The sequence below is a fragment of the Globicephala melas genome, chromosome 13 (genome assembly GCF_963455315.2).
Source record: "Globicephala melas chromosome 13, mGloMel1.2, whole genome shotgun sequence".
NCBI classification, from domain to species: Eukaryota; Metazoa; Chordata; class Mammalia; order Artiodactyla; family Delphinidae; genus Globicephala; species Globicephala melas.
Window position 1 is genome coordinate 75,072,934 of NC_083326.1, and position 22,479 is coordinate 75,095,412.

At 51.4% G+C, this 22,479-nt stretch overlaps 1 protein-coding gene and 1 non-coding gene across 5 annotated transcripts; one reads left to right on the plus strand and one right to left on the minus strand.

The window, feature by feature from the left end:
* Nucleotides 1-3,424: 3,424 nt before the first annotated feature.
* LOC115855555 (small nucleolar RNA SNORA70) lies at nucleotides 3,425-3,561 on the minus strand. The gene has a single exon (XR_004040492.1). It is a non-coding gene; the product is annotated as a small nucleolar RNA SNORA70 (small nucleolar RNA).
* A 1,842-nt stretch (nucleotides 3,562-5,403) lies between these two features.
* Nucleotides 5,404-21,626, plus strand: SDSL (serine dehydratase like). Of its 4 annotated transcripts, none has more exons than XM_060310814.1 (9): nucleotides 5,426-5,489; nucleotides 8,448-8,570; nucleotides 8,913-9,107; nucleotides 9,248-9,287; nucleotides 10,576-10,715; nucleotides 11,867-11,955; nucleotides 12,690-12,917; nucleotides 14,646-14,770; nucleotides 20,877-21,626. In XM_060310814.1, exons 3-9 carry the CDS (start codon nucleotides 8,934-8,936, stop codon nucleotides 20,987-20,989), a joined length of 909 nt encoding a protein of 302 aa, XP_060166797.1. In that variant the 5' UTR covers nucleotides 5,426-5,489; nucleotides 8,448-8,570; nucleotides 8,913-8,933; the 3' UTR covers nucleotides 20,990-21,626. The 4 variants fall into 4 exon arrangements, with proteins under 4 accessions (XP_030716802.2, XP_060166797.1, XP_060166795.1 ...); XM_060310812.1 differs by lacking the exon at nucleotides 20,877-21,626 and adding an exon at nucleotides 15,798-20,866; XM_060310813.1 differs by lacking the exon at nucleotides 20,877-21,626 and adding an exon at nucleotides 15,798-20,866 and having other exon boundaries at nucleotides 5,431-5,489; nucleotides 8,491-8,570.
* Nucleotides 21,627-22,479: the final 853 nt, after the last annotated feature.

The following is a 22,479-nucleotide window of genomic DNA, read 5'->3' on the forward strand; positions in this document are numbered from 1 at the left end:
AGGCGATATCTCATCCCATCCCATTAAGACCATGCCAACTCCCAACATGACTCATCACTGTGGATGCTGACCTCGATCACCTGGCCCAGGTGCTGGTTGTCAGGTGTCCCCCCTGTAACGTTCCTCTTTCTTCCAGGTGTGGAGTGTTTTTGAGCTGCGTCCATGTGTATGGCGCACAGATCCCATATTTACTTGGGGGACTTCCTGTCCCTGTGTTGTGATTGTCCTTCTGTCTGCATGTCACTTGGATCTGTCTGTCTCAGTGGGGGAATCATTACACAAAGCCCAAGGACTGACTAACACGCTTTCCCCTCCCCTGGTGACAGTAACGCCTCTCGTGTTGGGTCCACACTGCCTCCTAGACAGATTCTCTAGCTCATGCTCTCCAGTATGGTAGCCCCTGGCCACCTCTGGTTATTTACATTAAAGTAAAATTTTTATTGAAGTACAGTTGATTTACAATATTGTGTTAATCTCTCTTGTACAGCGAAGTGATTCAGTTATACATATATATATACATTCTTTTCCATTATGGTTTATCACAAGATATTGAACATAGTTCCCTGTGCTATACAGTAGGACCTTGTTGTTTATCCATCCTAAGGTTATTTACATATCGATTAAACAAAATTAAACAAAAGTTACAATTCAGTTCCTCAGTTGCAGAATCACAATTCAAGAGCTCGGTATGCATGGGTGGTGAACGGCTACCATATTGCACAGCGGAGATTACGGACCATTTTCATGCCATGTTTCCATGATGGCCCCCGCCTCCTTGCCCCACTCCTCCCTCATCCCCACCTCTCTCATTTCCCCAGGACAAATGATGTTATCAGTATTGTTCTCCATGAACCTACAGGTATTGATGCAATCATAGACTGGTGTATCAGGAACTTTTTGTTCTTGTTGTCTTTTTAAAAGCAACATTGTTGTTTGTTTAAAAAAAAAGTCATCATACCCCTGTTTGAGGAAAGCATCCTAAGAAGTTGTTTGGAAAATCTGGGATTTTTGAAGAATGCACTAATCATTCCATCTCTAGACCACTGTTCTAATCTACAGATCCTGGACTTGAGCTGCAGCATCTAGATTTCCAGTCTCCAGCCACCCTGCTCACTTCAGACTGGCTCCTACTGCCAATCCTAATTGGCAAGAGCCAATTCCTTAATATCTACCCTGCTGCTACTGTCTGTCTTGAATTCAGTGCGTTTTATGTACTGACCAACTCCTCGGTCTCAGGTCTGAATTCACAGGGAGCTTCTATCAGTAACAGAGGACCACTCAGTTCAGTCCTGGGTTTTTCCTCCAATCGCATGGCTTGTCCCTACACTTGTGCTATTAAATGTATACAAGTGTATCGAGTTGTACCACCTCCTATATTGTGCAATATTTAATACACTGCACCCTTAAAGCTGGCTATCCATTTATCTTTATTTCAAAAATCTGAACATGGGGCCAGAACTGTTCCCCTTTTTCCTCTGGGCCCCGTTTTCCCCATCCACTATAAGGATGGCTTAGATGGCCCTGACAAATTCTTTCAGCTCAGATATCATGGCTGTGAATTTGTAAGTCTCTTGGGACAAGAACACTTATGTTGGATGTGGGATCCCTCAGTGATTGGTCCCATGGGCTATTTGCTGGGCAAGTGATTTAACCTTTCTGTGCCTCAGCTTCTCCCTTAATAACGGACTCCTTTCCTTATCAGGGCAAGAGGAGAGAGGGAAAGTTCCTCTGCACAGGGTTTCAAACTCAAAGAACTCCAGGAACCAGGCAGGAGTCTTCTGGGTCTTAGGGATGCAATAGAGAAAGATGGGGACAGTGGCAAATAGAACAGTCCCCCACGGGATAGCGCTACAGAGGACAGAGTGAATCAGCTCCGGCCAGCAAAAACGTGGCCCTCTAGTTTGAGACCCTCTCTGCTCTAGAATGATTGATCATCTTGGCAAGGGTCTGAGACATTAGCTAAGACATATTGGGTGTTAGAAGATCCAGGGCAAATCCCAGCTGGGCTACTCAGCAGCTAGACTGGATGCTTGACTGCATGAACTCCAGTTCTTCTACCTGTTAATGGAACTGAACCTCTGTGCCTTGGAAAGTGTATGACGCAGAGTCCAGAGTTAAACCTGCAAATTCAGAGGGCCAGTTAACTGTGTCCAAGACTCCATCCCTCCCCTTTACGCAGTTTCCTTGCCCTGGGAACAAGAAGGCCAGCTGGGGGTGAAGATGGTGAAATGAAGCTTAATGAATAATCCGGGAGACTGGCCAGGGTGTTTGGCAGCCTGAGGTGTCAGGGACAGTGCCTGGCTAACAAATGTGGATCTGGGAGGGGATGGGTCAGTGACTTGGACCCCTCTCCAGCCTCATCTGCTCTCTGATGCAGCCACTCTGGCTTCCTCACTCCATCCTCTTCCAGGTCAGGAGCTCTGGGTCTAAGCCCTGGCTCTGCCCCTGCTGTGTGACCTCAGGAAAATGACCTAGCCTTTCTGAGCCAAATCTGATTCCACAATGTGGAGTTCATTACAATACCTACCTCTCCCAGGGTGTTGTAAGCGTCCTGTGATAGAACGATGTCATGTTCCCAAACTTCGTACATTCACGTGCTGCCTTTGCAATTTTTGCCACACTGTTGTGTCACACCTTTTATAATACTGATAAAGCAACACTAGCAGCAGCAGCAGCAAACACAGGATACTTCCTACTGTTCTAAATAGTTTATATCTGTTAATTTTTTTTTTTTTTTGGCCGCACTGTGCAACATGGGGGATGGTTCTCTGACCAGGGATCGAACCCGTGCCCCATGCATGGGGAGCGCAGAGTCTTAACCACTGGGCTGCCAGCGAAGTCCCCATCTGTTAACTCTTTTGATCCTCACATAAACTCCACTAGGGAAGCAGTATTTTTTTTTCCTACGCACCAAATGGAAATTCAGTATTATAATCAAAACTTCAAAGTCTTCCTCCCATACTGCTTTAATGTAAGGAAAAATAGCTTTTAATTTAATTTAATTTTTGGACAGGAAAGTAGTATCTATTGGTGGGCACGAGTAAGGAGAGGACAGTGCCAAGGCTCTCATGAATGCAGGACCTGCCATTTGTCCAGGGGGCCACGATTAGGGATGTATTCGACCTCACAGTCATCCGGGATGAGCCACTTTTCTGCCACCATGTTTTCAAATTCATCTGCTTAAACTTCGTAAATCCCCACTCCTTGGAGATGTGAATCTTCTGGGGGCCAGGGAACTTGAACTCAGCCTGTGTAGGGCCTCAATCACATGCTCCTTGCTCTGCAGCTCGGTGCGGATGAACATTATGACTTGGCCAATGTGGACCCTGGCCACTGTGCCCTGGGGCTTTCCAAAGGCACCGCGCATACCTGTCTGGAGCCTAGATTGGGGACCGCATGCCGGACATGAATGTCCACTGGAAAGGGCTGTCTCCAAGGTCCCTTAGGGCAACCCATACAGGCAACAAGCTGCATACACTACTGGGGAAGTAGTATTTTATCCCCATCTTACACTTGAGGAACCAACGCACAGAGAGGTTAAGTAACCTACCCAAGCCACAGCCAGTAAGTGCAAAGCTGGTATTTGTACTAGAGGCTGGCTTCAGGGTCTGTGTTCTAATTGTTACTGCCTCTTCATGCCAGAAACTTACTGCTACTATTTAATATTAAAAAAAGAAAAAAACCTCCATTTTTAAACTTTAATACATGCCTTAGCTTCTTCCTAAGCAATAACATCCGTAAAATTATGTGTATTATTTTATATGCACACACACACACACACACACACACACACACACACACACACACACACACACACACAGAGGATATAAATACCCAACTAGTAAAAAACCTTTGGGAATCTCTCATAAACACAAAAGGGCTGGCATACAGTAGGCGTGCAATAAATGCAGCCATCATGCTTCTTGTCCAAACTGAACTATATGCTAAGGCCCCACTCCTCCAGGAAGCCCTCCCTGATCACACCCACCCTCAGCTGCCCTATGGGGACCTTCTGTTCTCTGTTCTCCTAGGGGGTGTTAGGGTTGTCACTGAATTAGTGACTTCCTCTCCCCTCCAGGCTGGGGGCCACCTCAGGGCATGAACTGGGTTTATCACCTCTGTGTCCCCAGTGCCCAGGCCAGGACAGGACACCTGTCAAGGATGGTGTTTGTTTAATGTGAGGATGGGGATGAAACTGCTAAAGTCCTCATCAAGGATCATGACCAAGCAGTTCCTCTTGACCCCAAGTGGCCAGGAGTTAATCATCAAACCCGGGGAGGTCACACACAGGTCAAGAAGGGCACAGACCATCTGGGCTGCCAGGTGCTGCCTGGACCTCACCTCCCATTTGATATATAGGGAAACTGAGGCCCCCCCCCCAAATTAATGTGACCAGCTCAGATTCACCCAGTGAGATGCTGATAGAGACAAGACATGAATGTGATCACGTCATTCCCCTGCCTAAAGCCTTCCATGGCTCCCTAGTGCCCCTGGGATGAGGTTCAGACTCTGGATTGGCACAGGCATCCAGTGGACTCTGGTCCTTGCCCACCTCCTCAGCCCCAAACCCACATGCTGTCCCATCCTTGCCTTTTCTCTTCGAGTCCTCCTGCACATGTCTCTGTTCCTGGAACACCCCATGTTTTTCAGTTTCAGACCTTTGCTTTCCCTGTTCCTGATTCCTGACCCCTCTCAGTCTCCTCCTCCAGGAAGCCTTCCCAGCCCTCAAGGGCCAGGTGAGGTACCTGCTCTGGGCGCCCACAGCCCTACCCCACCTCTTCTTGCCAACATCTGACAGCATTGATCATAGCTGCTCTTCAGTGGTATCTTGGGGCTTCTTGAGGGCAGGGGACATGCTGTCTTGTTTGAAGCTAAAGGTCCCAGGACTTGACACATAGTTGGTGTCCAATAAATATTCTTTGAGTGAATGAATCGGTTGTCAGAGTCATTCATTTGAACAATAAATAATTGTTTGAGTCCCAATGTTGGGTATAAAATATCACAGATGAGGAGGAGCTTCAGAAGAAAACATGCCTTTCTCATGTGACAGATAATAATTGTTCCTTTATCCTTGTTTTCTTGTCTCAGACCTAAGTTGACCTTGACAGTGGTCCAGGGGAAGTGGCTTGGCATTTGGCACAAGCACTGGGCTTGGAGGTGTCTATGTCACAGCAAAGGTGGTCCAGGGTGAGAGCTAAAGGGTGCCCCTCGCTGGCTGGGTGGCCTTGGCTGAGTGAGTCCCCCTCTCTGGGCCTCAGTTTCTTCGTCTGTGAAATGGGACCAGGTAATCACATGTCTCGGACAGCAAACCGGGAGGCAATGAAGGCTGATCTTGTCCCCTTTCTCCTTCAGTGGGGAGCTGTCCCTTTAATACAGGAGGAGGGGCCAAGGCCACAGGAAGCTGCAGGAAGCTGGCAGAGCCAGTGCCCAGGCAGGCTGGTGGGCAGTGGGCTGGGGCTGAGCTGGTTTGGGGACTGTTGAGAAGGAAGGTAAGGGGGTCTGGGGCCCAAATAGGGCCCTGGGGCTCTACGTACATTTGTGAATGTGAGTAGAGGCTAGTCTGGAAAGTTCTGGGGCCAAGTTCCAGCTGAGTGGACAGAAAGTGGGAGGGTGAGACTGTCCGAAGTCCTCCCAGGAACATGGGTTCAGCTCAGGGTGCTTGTGGCCCGTCTGCCTTGGACTAGAAGGCTAGGGATCTGGGACCCTGAGGATCGGGGAGCACGTCCTGATCCCAGTGGGGTGGGGCTGACATTCTGCCAGCCAAGGGGTGGCTGAGGTTTCCCAGCCCTGGCACCAGAGATCTGACTGTTGAGCGTCACCCAGGTGGCCTCTGGGGAAAAGCGTGAGGGACAAGGGAGGTGGAAAAGGTAGTCAGTTGGTCTTTTACCCCGATTCATAGAAGTAGCAGGTGCCCTCCTGGGCGTCTGGGCTTGATAAGGCTGTTGGCAGCTTGGGGTTCACTGACGCCTGCTGTCCTCTTCTGGGCAGTCGGTATAACCAAGAGGGCTGGGGGCGCCTGGGGACTGGACAGGAGCATTTAGCTCCTAAGGACAACCGAAAGTTAAGTACTAAATGCTCACCCCTTTAATGATAATAATGCTAATATAAAAGAGAAAGTAAAGCATGGTGGGTAAGAACACAGATGCCAAAGTGCACTGCCTGAGTTTGAATCCTGGCCATGCCATTTCTAGCTGTGTGACCTTGGACAAGTTACTTAACCTCTCTGGGCCTCAGTTTCATTGTCTATAAAGTGGAGTTAATAATTGAACCTATCTCAGGGTCATTGTAATGATTATATGAGATAAAATATAAGGTGGTTGGTATAGTGCCTGGCTCAAAGTAAGTCCCATATAATTATTAGCTATTATTATATGTGAAGCAGAGTTGATGCCTTTACTTTGTGGTCTCACGTAATCATCACAATGATCCTGTGATGTACAAGCTCTTCTCCCAGTTTGTTGTGTGGTTAGTTCCTTTGCATTTTTCAGGTTTCAGTTTTAATGGTCACCTCCTCCAAAAGGCCTTTCCTGACCTCCTGACCCAAAGTAGGTCCCCTGTTCTTCTCTTCAAGACTCCGTATATCCCTGTTTCCCTTTTAGCAGTTCTCACCATTTCTGATTGTTTGTCTATACAGTTATTTGTTGAATGTCGATCCCCTTCTGAGATTATAAGTCACCCCCAGGAGTAGATATTTGTCTGGTTCACCATGGTGTCCCCAGTTCCTAGGTCAGGACCTACACCTTGGAAGCATTCTAGAGTAACAATGAGCCTACCAGCACTGTTAGAAGACCCCAGTGAGATAATGCCTCCAGAAGACTCAGTCAGTTTCTGGTAATTGGATTCCACAAAGGATAGCTATTATTATTATTACTATTATTATTAATCTGCCCCAAAACCTGTGAGTTGGGATGTTATTATTCCCATTTTACAGAAGGGGAAATAGGCACACAGAGGTTGAGACACTTGTCTGGGTCACACAGCCAAGAAGTCATAGCTAGTTTCTAACTTTGGTCTCTGATTGACCCCAAAGCTCACATTCTTGGGCTCTGGGGCTGAGGTGAGGCCCAGGGCTGGGTATGAGGGATTTGGGTGACCCGTGGGCTACCCTCCCCCAATGCCATGCCCCGCTTAAGAATTGTCCTGGATGGAACTGGGTGGAGGTGGTTCAGGCTTTGCCATGCCTGGGGAACCCCAGGGCCATCCCAACAAAGGCCCAGAGTCAAATCCAGGGACAGGAGACCTGGAAACCTCTGAAGCGGGGAGCCCAGCTCTCGACTAAGCAAGGGTGGACGAGAAACTTGGGCTTGTGGTGGGCGGGGGAGGTTGCAGCGCTCCGCCTAGTGGCAAATAATGGAACTGCAGCCCCACTATTGGGCGGCCCAATGCTTTTCTGCGCCAGAAAAAAAAAAGGGAGGTGAGTGGGAGGGCAGAGCGTTTGCTCCTTAAAAAAAAATCCTTCTATTGTTCTCCCTTCTAATGTCCTCCCTCTCTGCTTCTCGCCCTTACACACTGGTTCATTCACTCACTCACTCATCCGCACTCTGGCTTAAAACTTCCCAGCGGCTTCCCATAGCAAGTAGAATTAGAATAATATCTCAACTTTCACCGTGGGCTGGAACGCCCTCCCCAACATCCCTGACCACCTCTCCTCGCTCGCCTCCTACTCTCACCTCCACCAGTCCCTTCTCTCAGCACCAGGAACGCTCTAAGTTCATTTCCTTCAAGGCAGTGGTTCTACCTGCTGTTCCCCCTACAGAACGCTTTTCCCTTGCTTCTCTTCTCGTCATTCATCTCAAAGTTCCCCCTTCGAGAACTTGCAGGTCAAAAGAAAGTAAATTACCTCTCAACCAACCAAAAATGCACAAAACCCTAAACCATCACCAACAGCAAGACGGGTGGTTTATTACATTTAATGAGATGATTGGAAATTTGAACACTTAGCAGATATTTGATGATATTAAGAAATCATTTTAATATTTTTAGACGTGATAATGGCGTTGTGATTACATTAAAAAAAATAAACATCAGTGAGGCATAATTTCCATAAAATAAAATTAGCTTACTCAAGGTTAGAATTTGAAGAGTTTGGACAAATGTATACTGTTCTGAAACTGTGGCTACAATGTTTAAAAAGAGTTCTTTGCTTTTAGAGCTACATGCTGAAATATTTACAGAAGAAATAATATGGGAGGAAATTTATAATAATCATAAAGGAGGAAAAAATAATAATACAGCAAGGAGGATTAGGCACAGATATGGAGAAAACAAGGCAGGCCACGTGTTGATGATTGTTGAAACTAAGTGATGGCTACACGGGAGCTTCGTCAGACAGTTCTTGACACTTTTGCTGTGTTTAAATTTTCCATAATACAAGTTTTAAAAAAAGTTTCTTTCCTGGGAGACGGCTTTGCTGACCACCCTTGCTAAAATAATACCCTCCCCTCTAGGTCACTCCTGTTTGAAATTCTGTGGTTCTGTCTCCCCAACTAGACCGTGAGCTCCGGCAAAGCAGGGGCTGCCTCTGACGTGTCCCCTGCTGGGACCCAAAACCTGGAACTGCCTGGCACATAGTAGGTGCTCAGTAATGTCTTTTGAATGAATAATGAATGATGAATGAATGAATTCTCCCACTCTCATTCATTCATCACCATATTGGCCACGTTCTCCATCCCCAGCGCTGTGAGCAGCCCCAGTTACAGAAGAAAAGAGCCCCTAGTCCAAACCTCCCTGTCCAGCTGGTGAAAGTGAGGCCCAGAGAGGCGCGGATACTTCCCTGGAGCCTCACAGCTTGGCAGCCATATGGCACTAAGGGCGCCAAGCGGAGGAGCTTCTCCCTCTCCCCGTTCCCCGTTCTGGTCACAGGGACTCTTGGCTGGAGCTGCCTGGGCTATGATGTTTGTGCCCTCCTGCAGGCCCTCTAGGTGGTTGCTGGCATGGAGGGCCCTCTGGCGGAGTGCGCCAAGGGTGAGCACTTCCACATCGTCACACCTCTGCTGGAGAGCTGGGCACTGTCCCAGGTGGTGGGCATGCCTGTCTTCCTCAAGTATGAGAACGTGCAGCCGACTGGCTCCTTCAAGATCCGTGGCATTGGACGTTTCTGCCAGGAGGTGAGGGTGTGTGGGCAGGAGGGGAGAGTGAGGTTGTACAGGTGGAAGGGGACAGCTGTGGGCAGGACGAGGGGTGGGGAGAGTTGGCCTCCATGACACCTGCTTGGGTCAGCCCCCACCCACATACCTTGTCTTCCCAGGTGGCCAAAAAGGGATGCAGACACCTGGTGTGCTCCTCAGGTGAGCCCACCCCTTTCTACTTCATGCGGGTCCTCAGGGCTGGGTTGGGGGAGGAGGACCTGGCTGGAGCAGCAGTAGATGTCCAGGGCTTGGCCTCTTTTTTTTTTTGCGGTACGTGGGCCTCTCACTGCCGTGGCCTCTCCCGTTGTGGAGCACAGGCTCCGGACGTGCAGGCTCAGCGGCCATGGCTCACGGGCCCAGCCGTTCCGCGGCATGCGGGATCCTCCCGGACCGGGGCATGAACCCGTGTCCCCCGCATCGTCAGGCGGACTCTCAACCACTGTGCCACCAGGGAAGCCCCTCTTTCTTTTCTTTTTTGTAAATAAATTTATTTGTTTGTTTTATTTTGGCTGCACGTGGGCTTTCTCTAGTTGCGGCGAGCAGGGGCTACTCTTCGTTGCGGTGCGCGGGCTTCTCATTGCGGTGGCTTTTCTTGTCGCAGAGCACGGGCTCTAGGCGCCTGGGCTTCCGTAGTTGTGGCACGTGGGCCTCAGTAGTTGCAGCATGTGGGCTCAGTAGTTGTGGCTCGCGGGCTCTAGAGCACAGTCTCAGTAGTTGTGGTGCACGGGCTTAGCTGCTCCACGGCATGTGGGATCTTCCCGGACCAGGGCTCGAACCCATGCATGTCCCCTGCATTGGCAGGCGGACTCCCAACCACTGCGCCACCAGGGAGGTCCTTGGCCTCTTCTTAAAGGTCCAGTCTCATCAAGGTCATGGTCAGATGGCTGCTTTGTATGTCCTCTCCCAGCCCCCTTCCCATCATTCAAGCCTCCTGGTAGTAAGTGATAAAACCGCAATCATGCGGGTTTAAGTTACAGGCTCCAAGAATTGAAGAATTCTTGGGATAATTGGCTTTCAGGCGCAGCTGGACCCAGGAGCTCTCCTCTGTATCTCTCCTTTTCTTGGTTTGTCGTTCCTCTGTACTAACTTTACTCTCATATAGACCACATGGTAGCAAGATGGCCATCCGGAGTTTTAGGCTTGCCTCCTACCATCCTACCAACCCTGGTGAAAAGGGAGTACCCCTTCCCAATGGCCTCATCAATCCATGAATTGGTTTTTTTGGCCCAGCTTGTCCCATGTACTCATCTCTGAACCAATCATGGTTCAGGTGAGTGCGTTCTCTGATTGGCTCCACATAGATCATGTGTCCACCTCTGGGGCCAATGGTGGGGCATATAAGTGTCGGGAAGGCGTGACTCCCAAAGGGGAATGGAGGGGGTGGGAGAGCAGTGTGTCAACAGGCTAATGCAAATGCCCACAGCCCCCCCTTCTACTGCCTCCACAGGGGGTAACGCAGGCATCGCTGCCGCTTACGCTGCTCGGAAGCTGGGCATCCCAGCCACCATTGTGCTCCCCGAGGGCACCTCTCTGCAGGTGGTGAGCAGGCTGCAGGGGGAGGGGGCCGAAGTTCAGCTGACGGGAAAGGTAAGGACCTCAAGAAGGGGAGACCAGCTGAAGGGAGCTGTTCCCCCTTTACTCCCTCCTCAGCCCCAAGAGATCCTGTTTCCTTTTCCGTTCTGTGAATTGTGCCTGGGACCCAGTCATCCCCGAGGATGGCTGAGCTGAGGGGTGAGTGGGATGTGTTGTGTATTAAGGGCTGGGATCTGTCAACTTGCCTCTCCCCACCTCGAGGAGACTTTTCCTGTGTGATCCCAAGAGAAGCAGGAGGCTGGTGGTTACCAGGAGTGTATCTGTCTCCCTGCACCCTCACTAACACTTGGTACTATCCACTTAAAATTTTTGCCTTTCAATAAGACAAAAAGTATAAAGAAAGATGGTGACAGCATCATCCCCCATTCTGAGGCCACCCCGAAATGAAAGGATATTCATCTGATAAGGATATCATTGGTTCACTTTGTTACCCAAGAAACAGAGACCCAAACATGTCATCCTTCCCCCCTCCTGGGAAGAAGAAGAAAAAAAATCCATCCATCCATCATCCCTGGAAAACAGGCTTTTAAAAACCATCAAGGTTAAAACTAAAAGCCATATCATGGTACCCAAAAGCTGGTCTCCAAATACTTAGTGTATACAGTTTCCTTCCTGCCTGCCTGCTTTTCTGTCTTCCCTTCTCCTTCCTTCCTTCATATATTCATCCATTCATTCATTCACTCACTCATTCATTCAACATCCTTCCGTCCATCACCCTTTCTCCCTCCCTCTGCCTTCTTTTCCACCCCTCCATCCGTCCATCATCCATCCAACAGATATTCATTGAGCACAGACCATGTGCCTGCACTATGTTAGGCAGTGCTAAGAATACAGAGGTAATAAGACGTGGTCTCTACTCTTACAAAGCTCCAAATATTGCTGGGGAGACTCGCAGGTAACCAGATGATGAGAATAGAACATGATGGGTCCTGCCTGGATTGTAGAAAGCACAAGGCATCCATTTGTCCCCTTGGAAGCCTCTGCCTTTGTCCCAGGAGGCTGCTGGGTCCACACCAGCTCTGGTCTCACCCTCGGGGGTCTCCTCAGCCCACTGGCCCCTGGAGCCATCCAGGAGACCTCAGGCTCTGCTCCAACCTCCATAGCCGTCTGACTCCCGTCTTCTGAGGGCCTCGGTTTCTCTTTAGGTCTGGGACGAGGCCAATCTAAGGGCACAAGAGTTGGCCAAGAAGGACGGCTGGGTGAACATCCACCCGTTTGACCACCCCCTGATATGGTAAGGCTGGTGCCCCTCTCCCCATGGAACTCAGCACTGAGAGACCCTCGTTGAGTCAGGGTCCTCCCGCTGGACAGAGGGGAAACTGAGGCCCCAAGAGGAGAAGAGGCTTGGAAGCCAGGCACGTGGAGGTCCAGACCCCGCCTCTGCCACTTATGACCTGTGTGACTCTGCAAAGCATCTCACCACCCGTGCCTCAGTTTCCACGTGTGTAAAATGGAAATGCTAATAATAAATCCCCTTGACTGAGTGTGTACTTTGGGACACATTCCATCCGTTTAGTCTTCCCCAAAGCCCTAGACATGGTTTTTTTAATGCCCATTTTACAGGTGAGGAAACTGAGGCACAGAGGGGTCAAGCTCCTTGCTGAAGATTACACAGCTAGTAAGTGGCAGAGACCTTGGGTCCCAGGTCCAGGACTTGAGTTGGGCTGGTTCTGAGTGTTACTCTGGTCTCCCCTTAACCAGACACAAGAACGCTGCCTCTTTCCAGCGTTGTGGAATGGATTAAATGGATTGAGAATGTGCCTGGGAGGTTGATGAAAGGCGGAAAGAATGAGTGAATGAATAACCTGAGTGGATGAAAGCTGAGTGAACTAAGCGTGGCAGGGTCTCCCCTCCACGTGCCATGGGTGGGGAGGCGGATGGCGACGCGGGGAGTCTGTGTGGTTGTGAGCCTGTGGGACTGGGGCCTCCCTCACCCCTGCTCCTCTCTCCTGCTCCCTTATCCTGCAGGGAAGGCCACGGGAGCCTGGTGCGGGAGCTGAAGGCAGTGCTGGGGACCCCACCGGGTGCCCTGGTGCTGGCAGTGGGGGGCGGAGGCCTCCTGGCCGGGGTGTCAGCTGGTCTGGCGGAGGTGGGCTGGCAGCACGTGCCCATAATTGCCATGGAGACCCAAGGGGCACACTGTTTCAATGCGGCCGTTAAGGCAGGCAGGCTGGTGACACTGCCGGACATCACCAGGTAGGCATAGGCTGGGGGCATTTGTGGGGCGCTAGGCTGCCCTAGGACCTCCCAGTGCCACTTAGTGGAAGTGGGGCACTCAAGGGGGTCACCTTTTTTTTTAATTAAAAAAAGTTTTTTTTTGGCCACACCATGGCATGCGGGATCTTAGTTTCCTGACCAGGGATCGAACCCATGTCCCCTGCAGTGGAAGCACAGAGTCTTAACCACTGGACCACCAAGGAAGTCCCCTCAAGGGGGGGTCTCCTTAATCCTGCATGGCTGATCTATAGGACTTTTCATTCCCCGCTTAAACCCATCAGTGTGTTCCCTACGCTCTCAGGCCCCAATCAGACTCCTCCCCATCCCACTTCAGCCGCTGGCCCGTCTTCCTGTCCCTTGAAGGGGTCATGCTCTTTCCTCCCGCCATGCCTTTGCACGGGCTGTGTCCTCGGCCCAGAAGTCCTAGGGTTCCCTCTTCTTCTTCTGGCTGTTTTTTCTCCCCTCAGAGAGATTCTCCCCACAACCCTGTCATCGGGGTTTCCCCTCCCAAGTTCTCCCTCATAGTGTCTACCTACAGTGGGCATTTACTTACTTGTTCTTGCGTTTCCTTACTCACTGCTGTCTCCCCTCCCAGACTTGGTTCTTGATAACAGCAATAACAATAATTGCAACCGACACTTCTGTAGAACTCACTATCTGTCAGGCTCTATTCTAAGCACTTGTAATGTTTTAGCTCATTGTCTGCGACAACGTCGTGAGCCTATTGTTATTAGCTATTGTTATCAGCTATTGTTATTAGCCCAGTTTTTCAGATGAGGAAACTGAGGCTCAGGGAGGCGAGGTGACTTTTCCAAGGTCACACAGCTAGTTTAGAGCCAGGGTTTGAAACCAGGCAGCCTGGTACCAGAGTCCGTACTCTGGGCCACTTAGGGCTCAGAGCCAGTTCTTATGAGCTCAGCAAAGCCTCTCCCAGGCCTGAAACACTGCCTAGCTCAGGGAAATACCAGCAGGTAGGTGATCCCAAGCACGGAGGTAAAGAGCGTGGACTCTGGAGCCAGACTACCTGAATTTGAGCCCACATTCTGCTATTAACTAGCTGTGTGTCCTAGAGCAAGTTACTCAACCTCTGTGAACTTCAGTTTCCTGACCTATAAAATGGAACTCATACATTTCTAACTCCAAGGGACAGCATAAGGATTAAGACAGAAAATCCAGGGATTTCCCTGGCGGTCCAGTGGTTACAGCTCCGTGCTTCCACTGCAGGGGGCTCAGGTGCGATCCCTGGTTGGGGAACTAAGATCCCACATGCTGCACGGCACAACCAACCAACCAAACAAACAAACAAACAAAACCCCTGTCGGAAAATCCGAGCATCCAGCACCTTGGAAACATTCAGTGAATATTAGCTATAGCGTAGACACGGTAAATGGTTATTAATGAATAAAATGAAAAAATCATTTTCTAGGCTTGGCTTTCTGGGGTCTGTGCAAGAACAACACAGTCACGGCTGCACAGCCAGAGGGGGTGATGTGCATTCACCAGCTGTTCACGGGACACACAATTTCTGAGTGCTGCCTCTGAGCCAGGCGCTGCTCGAGACTCTTGGAATGCTGGGCCCCCGGCCCATTGCAGGATGGGAGGGGGGCCCGGGGCTGGGGAGGGTTGGGGCTGTGCGGGGAGTAGACTTGAGTCCCCAGCTCTTCTCCGCACCCCTGCCCTCCCTGCCCCGCCTGCCCGCTCCTGCAGTGTAGCCAAGTGCCTGGGTGCCAGGACGGTGGCTGCACAGGCCCTGGCGTGTACGAAGGAGTTCAAGGTCTTCTCTGAGGTGGTGGAGGATGTTGAGGCCGTGAGCGCTGTGCAGCGGTTCCTGGGTGAGTAAGCACTGCCCCCCACCCGGGCTCAGAAACCAGCAAAGTCCCTGGATCCCCTGGAGAGGGTGTGCTCTCTCTTGCCTGTATCCTCAGTGCCTATCGCAGGGCTGGATATACAGTAATCATGTAGTAAGTGCACGTTGAGTGGATGGAAAGGGTAGGGGTGAGGAAGGGGTGTGTCCTGCTGTCTCTAGCCTCCGGACTTCTGCACCCACTCTTCTTCCCTCTTGCTGCCCATCCTGGCCCTGCTCCCTATTGGTTTCATGTAACTAAGGGCTACTCGGCTATCATGGCACCTCCTCCAGGAAGCCTCCTCTGATCTCTCACCCCCACCCCACCTGGGTTGAAGACTTCCTATGCACCAATCCCAACAGTCTCATAACTGCCAGATTCTTATCCAACTACATCGCTAGACTGTGAACTCTATGAGGGCGGGGGCTGGTGTGTCTTGTTCATTGTTGTGTCCCCAGGGCCTTCCTAGCACTGGGCCTGGCAGGGAGGGGGCGCTCAATAAATATTTGTTGAGTGAATGGATGAATGTATGAGTGAGTGGAAAGGTGGATAATGAATAGGTGGATGGGTGGGTGGATAGACGGTTGGATTGATGGGCAGTGGATTGACAAATGACATGGATGAAATGGATGGAAGGATGGGTGGACACGTTGATTAATGGACACATTGATGGATGGACAGACAGACAGTCAAATGATGGATAGGGGATGAATGGATGGATGGATGAATGGATGGATGGATAAAACAATGATTGATAGATACACTGATAGATGGACAGACAGACAGTCTAATGATGGATAGAGGGAGGGATGGATGGATGGAGAGATGAAAGGCGGATGGATGGAGGGATAGATGGTCAGATTGATGGATGGAGAGAGAGTCAGACAAATGATGGATTGCGAGATGGGTGCCTGGATGGCTGGCTTCATGGAATTGCAGTGCCCAGAGCCTGCTGAGCAGTAACTGGTTCTTCCTCCCTTTCCCCCCTCCACCCCCGTTCCCCTGCTCTGGGCAGACGATGAGCGAATGTTGGTGGAGCCTGCCTGCGGGGCAGCCTTAGCCGCCATCTACTCAGGCCTCCTGGGGAGGCTCCAGGCTGAGGGCCGCCTGCACCCTTCCCCGGCCTCAGTCGTGGTCATCGTGTGTGGAGGCAACAACATTGACAGTGGAGAGCTACAGGCTCTGAAAGCCCAGCTGGGCCAGGGCTGAGGGCTCCTGGTTTAGGAGGGCCGGCTGGTCCCTAGTGATCCCCAAGAGGCTCCTGGACACCCCTGGAGGGGGTTGCTGGCTGAGGGGCCTCTGTGCTCATGGATGGCAGTGGCAGCTGCCCTGTGCTGCTACGCTGGCTGCCTCCTGCAGGAAGCCCTCCTGAACTCCCTTTGGCTTCCCTGCAGCTCTGGCCAATAAACCCTTTCTGAGTTGGGCGTGTAACTCCAGCAGGTCCATTTTTTCCGCCTCCATGAACTCAGAGAAAGCACACAGCAGCCTGATGCCAGTGCTCTGATGAAGTGACTCTCTTCACATGACACAGCTTGTGCAACAAAGCCAAGAATTCAGAACTCCGGTTCCTAAGGGAATCCGGCCATGCTGAGCTCCTAACCGGGCTTCCCTTCCCTGGCGGACCTGCTCAGGAAGGGGAGGGGGACATTCTGTCACTTCTCAGGCCTGGGCTGGTAGGACAATATTACCAATCTTTATCAAGTGCTTGTCATGGGCCAGAAATGCTTCTAAGAACTTTCTATTCCTTGGCTTCTTTAACGTTCACAAAGGCACTATGAAGTAGAAACCATTATTATCGTCCCTGTTCTACAGATGGGGACACTGAGGCATGGAAAGGTGACATAACTCACTCGAGGTCACACAGGCTGGAATGTAGCCCGGCCAGTTTCAAACCCTGTGATTTTCGACATGACTCTGTATTTCTTGGACCTCCGCCTTCTTTGTGTGGTGGGACATTGGAGAAGGAGGTAGGGCCTCCAGGTCGGTCTGGACACAAGGAGGGTGGACACTGGTCCTGAAACTGGGCACCTGCAGCCCCTGGGAAGGATCTCTTCAGAAACCGAGAGAAAAGTAGAATCCTTTGTGGCCACCAGGGGGCAGCAAACTGTCTCCAATGGGGAAGCCCGGCTCCAGGCAGGTGAGACCTGCCCCAGGGTCTTCCTTGACTCTACCCAGCCGGGGAGTGCTGAGGTCCCAGAGGCGAATGGGCCCGCACAGTCTGGGCATGGGGGGAGCCCTATCCAACCCCTCCCAGCGCTGCAGGAAACAAGGCTCAGAGAGGGTGGGGGCCACCCTGTGTCACAGCCCATGGCAGAACCCAGCTTCCGGCTCCCGCTGAGGGGCTGCCTCATGAGGGCTGTGTGACCTTGGGCAAGTGCCTTCTCCTCTCTGGGCCTCAGGCTGCCCCTCTGTGCTGGAGGAGGCCCACTTGCTGCTTCCCACCTCCTTTCCTGTGGCCAAACTGTTCCCTCCACCAGGTGTGGCTGAGGATTTGAGAGCAGCAGTGGCCTCCCTCTGCTTCTCCCGCTGCTTCGGTTTCATCCTCCCTTTGACCGTAGACGTCCACCTCGGTTGCCAAGGTTGTCCCTCCAAAAGGCTCCAGGACCCAGCCCTATGTCCTTGTGGGTTCCTGGAATAGACACTGAGCGCTCCAGAGCGGGACACAGCCAGGCTTGAGCCTGAACTTTGCTCCTACTCACTACCACAGTGACCTTGAGTAAATGATGGTCTGGTTCAGTACCTCAGTGTTCTAATTAGTAAAATGGGTTGTTTGCAGATTCCGCCTAGGACCCGGCACAGGTGTCGTCTTTCAGTAACTGCTAGTTCTTACCATTTCCTGAGTGTTCCTCCTGCAACAGTGAGGGGTGCAGAGGAACTAGTAGTTATTCTTGTGTTGAGCACCTACTGTGTGCTTCGGGTCTCAGCAGTCATTTCAGTTAATCCTGCAGTAACCTATGTGGTAGATACTATTATAATCTTCATGTTTGCAAATGAGGAAACTGAGGCACAGAGCAGTCAAGCACTTACTCCAAGTCACACAGCTGAACTGGAACGCTGCTATGCAAACACCTGGACTTGTGCCTCTAACCACGACTGCTCTCCTACCACCTTTCCTTTGCTTAAGCCATGCCTCCTGCATGCCATGCCCTCTACGCTTCTAAATCCTACACATTCTTCGAAGCTCAGTGTAAAGGCAGCCTCCTCCCTGAAGCCCCTGGGATTGCTTCAGCCAGAGACCGTCTCCCCAACCCCACACTCCTCCAGGTGAGTGGCAGAGCCCGTCTCCACTCCAGGTGCTCTGTCTCCCACTCAGGCTTCCTGTCCTTGGCTGCACTCTTGGGAGACCTTTCAGCTGCCATTTGCTCCTCTCCTGGTCTCGGCAAGCTTGAGATAAGAACCCGAGGGGCCTGTTGACCCTGTTCAGATAACACATGTCAATTACCTTGGAGTAGCCCTTCCTGGTTGACATCCAAGGAATGCCAAGGGCAGGGCAGAGGCACAGGGAGAGAGCAGGACGTGGATGGTTGAAGCTGAGGTGATGGTTGTTATGACCTGATGTAGCAGGATGGGCACTGGAGCTGAGAAACTATTGCCATTCTGCCTTTGCCCTCCTGGACCACTCAGTGGGGGAAATGGGGAGCCTATGAAGAGCGTCCTGGGAGCACGAGATTTTCTGTATTGGTCCAGGGCTCTGTGGAGAGCACTGAACACTGGGTCACCAGGTGTGTGTACCTGCCTGAGATACACCCAGCTTCCCCATCCCAGCTGGGGCCCCTCTCCTGGGAGGGGGGGCCCTTTGGTTCCCTGTGGGTTCTACCAGCCGAGGTTCCCTCTGTCTTCTCATCAGGTGGACTCTAAAACCCCTGCCTCCAGAGGCTGCCTCCGTCTAGTCCTTCACTCCAGCCTTAAGCCAAGGTGACGGTTGAAATCCAGCCTTTGGTTGGCAAAGGGGGTGTTTTTACCCCAGAGCTGGCCCCAGGCATGGCAGGGGCATGGGAAGGCGGACCAGGGTTATGCCACTGCTGCTCTCCTTTCTCCAGCCTGGGCAAGAGCCCAGTACAAAGCAGATACGTGCTCCAGTACCTTCAGAGAAGGGTCTGACCCTCAGTTGTGGACACGATGACTCAGACTGGCTTTATGTCCCAAGTCATCTGTGCATGGCTGTGTGCTTTTGTACCTGTGGGCATGCATGTATGTTTGTGTCCATGTGTGGGAGAGTGCATGCACTCATGTATTTATGAGGCAACACTTGCAATTCATTGAAGGATTTCCCTCAAACCGTGTAGAGCTTCACATTTTTGCACTTGGGACTTATAATCCAGTCACTAGCCAGGCATCAAACTCAGATGTATACGATGAGGCAGGTTGGGGGCTAGACATTAGGGAGTGGTGGGGATTGGAGCAAACGGGGAAGCTCCTATTCTGCCTAAAGGAGGTGGCCACTGCTCAAGTTTATCCAATAGCAGGTCCAGCATAACAGATCCCCTAATTGCTTGGTGTTAGCTCAGATTCAAAGCAATTTAGGAAAAGCCTGCATATTTATAAAAAGGCTCTGGACAGGTCCTGCAGGGAAGGAGGAGGAACCTGTGACCCCAACCTCAGCCAATCCAAGCACTGCATTCTCTCTGGCCATGGTGACTGGTTCAGGGCAGGCCCAGGAGCCAAACTGTCCAATCAGAGCAGCTCTCAGGATGTGAGCTGGGAATTGTTTGGCAAATTCTGGAGACATGTTTGATTGCCACAACTGGGTTGGGGGAGCGTGCCCCTGGCACCAGGTGGATGAGGTCCAGGGAAGTTGCCCGACACCCTACAATGCACAGGATGGCCCCCACGGCAAGGAGTAACTGGACCTTAGAGCAGTAGAGCCAAGGTTGGGAAACCCTGTGTTAGGCAAATCTCATCTCTTCTGGACCTTTTTCTTGGGAGGGGGGAGGTGTCTCTGGATTATTTCTATTTGTGTATTCCCGGGAGATGGCATGCTGTTTTAATTGTTATCACTTTATCAAGCAACTACTCAATGCCTGGGAGGAGTCCCTGTCTTACACATGAAGAAAGGGATGCTGAGAGAGAGGCAGAACCCAGGCCCACTCCAGAGTCAAGGACCCTAATTACCATAACAGCCAGAGTAGCCAGGGGTTCCACAGTGGAGGAAAGGAGGCAGGTGGAACCCCGGTCCGCCCCCTGTAGAACCTGGTTCGCTGAGCTGTGATGACGGGCAGGTAGTGAACCCAATGAGGCAACGCATCTCACCAAGTCCCTAAACCCACTGGACTGCTTTTTTTTTAAAAAAAAGTTTATTTATTTATTTGGCAAGCCGGGTCTTAGCTGCGACTTGCCAGCTCCTTAGTTGTGGCAGGCGGGCTCCTTAATTGTGGCATGCGAACTCTTAGTTGCAGCATGTGGGATCTACTTCCCTGACCAGGGATTAAACCCGGGCCCCCTGCATTGGGAGCGTGGAGTCTTAACCACTGTGCCACCAGGGAAGTCCCTGGACTGCTCTGAAGAAGAAACTTCTGGAAAATTTAAATGATCCCACCAACACCTCACCAGGGTAGCGGCTGAATTTACGGAATCCGTTTACAGAAGCTCTTTATATGAAGCTGGGGTTATTGATCCTAGTTTATAGCAGAAGAAACAGGTTTAGAGAAGCAGCGCCAGGAGCCTCCAGTCACACAGCGGGTTGATCTGTTTCCTAAGTGTCTTAACCTTTTGGTTAGTTGAGATAGGATGGTTAAGAAAGCTTCTTTGAAAAGGTGACATTTGAGCTGAGGACTGAAGGAAATGAAGGTGTATGTGGGGGTGTATGGGGGAAGAGCAGAGGGAACAGCATGTGCAAAGGTCCTGAGGTGGGAGCCTGTGAGGAGGCCACTGTGAATGCAGAGGGAAGGGCAAGGGAGAGAAAGTAGATGATGGTGGAAGATGGACAGGGAGGTAAGGAGTGTGCATGGGTGGAGGGAAGGGCCACCAGATCACGAAAGGCCTTGTGGGCTGTGGTCAGTACTTTGGTGTTTACTCTGAGGACGATGAAGAGCCCTAGGGGAGTGGAGCATGAGACCATATCCCTGCCTCCCGTCTCCCTCCGCTCTGTCCCCAGCCTCGATCTTCATCTCCTGTTCTGAGAAACCTTCGCTTACGATTGGTGCTCGCCTCACCACCGACTCGAATCTCCTGGATCAGGCGGGTGCAGCCATGCCCCCCAGCTGCTGAGAGTGTTGGCTGCTGACGGCCCACAGCTGCCCCCTTCCCCAGAGAACAGCCAGTGGGAGCCACTGTGTTCAGAGATGCAGTCTCTCCGGCAACCTCAAGGTGGGGGCAGCTCTGTGGTCCCATCCACAGAGCAGAGCTCCCCGTGGGATGAGGCTGAGACCCGATTCCGCCTGAACCCTCCCCTCCTCCTGTTCACCTCCCATCCCCTTCTACTCTTGATAAATCACGTGCCAAGAACCCCCATCTCAGGCTCTGCTGGTGGAAAACCCAACGTAAATGGGTTTTCCCATTTACCCCCATCCCACTGGCTTCTCCCTTCCCCAGTGTTTGTGCTTTTTAAACTCCACCAAAAATGTCACGGGCAGGTTTCTTGCCTGGTTTCCAAACTCCCTGATAAATTCCACTGGCTGGGCAACCCCAGGAGAGGTTTTCTGGAGCAAGGAACCCCATAAATCACCCTGCTGCCATTCCGGCGTGGGCAATATCTTATGTAAAAAGGTGTTTCTGGGAGCGCCACGGGCAGGAGAATCCTATTACAAGCCGCCCCATTAATTATGAAGAGTCAAGTCGACCCTTTGCTGTGATTTTTTATCTTAAGTCCGAAAACTGATTGCCTTCACCAATCCTTCCCCTTCCCAAAAAACCCTAAAGAATAAAATAAATGTTTGAAGAATAAATACCAAAGTTTCTCCTTTTAGGGGAGAACCAGCAGAGAGACAGAGAGAGAGGGAGAGAGAAAGTGGTGGGAAGGGGTCTTTTTTCTTCCTTTTAAGGTAAAAGTTATCGAGAACTCAGCCTGTGCAGGGCATATTCAATTTTCCGGACTCCTTCACCCCAGGAAGTGGGTGCTGTCATTCGTCCCACCTTACAGATGAGGGAAACTGAGACTTGCCTGAAGTTACGTGCTAACCCTTTCTTCTGAGGTGGTAAGGTAGGCAGAGAATGGGCCAGGCTGGGTATTTGAAGACCTGGGTTCAAAGCCTACCTCCGCTTCTTACTAGCTAGGACCCTGAGGAGATGAATTAACCTCTCTGAGCCTCAAAATTCTTCTCCTGCAAAATGAGGAATAAAGCCGGGAAGGCTTCCAGGGAGAAGACATGCGACAGCAAACACAGAGGGCAGAAGCTGGGCATGTCCCTTCCCCGGGTGACTAGCAACCTCCCCACGGGCCTTCCTGCCACCAGTTTTGAGGCTGTCCTCACTCCCATCCCCAACCTATTTCGTACTCAGCAGACAGAATAGATTTTTTGGTTTGTTTTTTTTGGATTTTTTTCAGCTGCACCGTGCAGCACGTGGGATCTTAGTTCCCCGACCAGGGATCGAACACGTGCCCCCTGCAGTGGGAGCTCAGAGTCCTAACCACTGGACCACCAGAATAGTCTTAAGCCCAAGGCAGAGCATCACCCCTTCTGCTGAAACCCTCCCGTGCCCCTGGCTGCATTTCAGATAAAGGTCTGACCCCTCACCTAGGCCCACAGGGCCCCATGTCA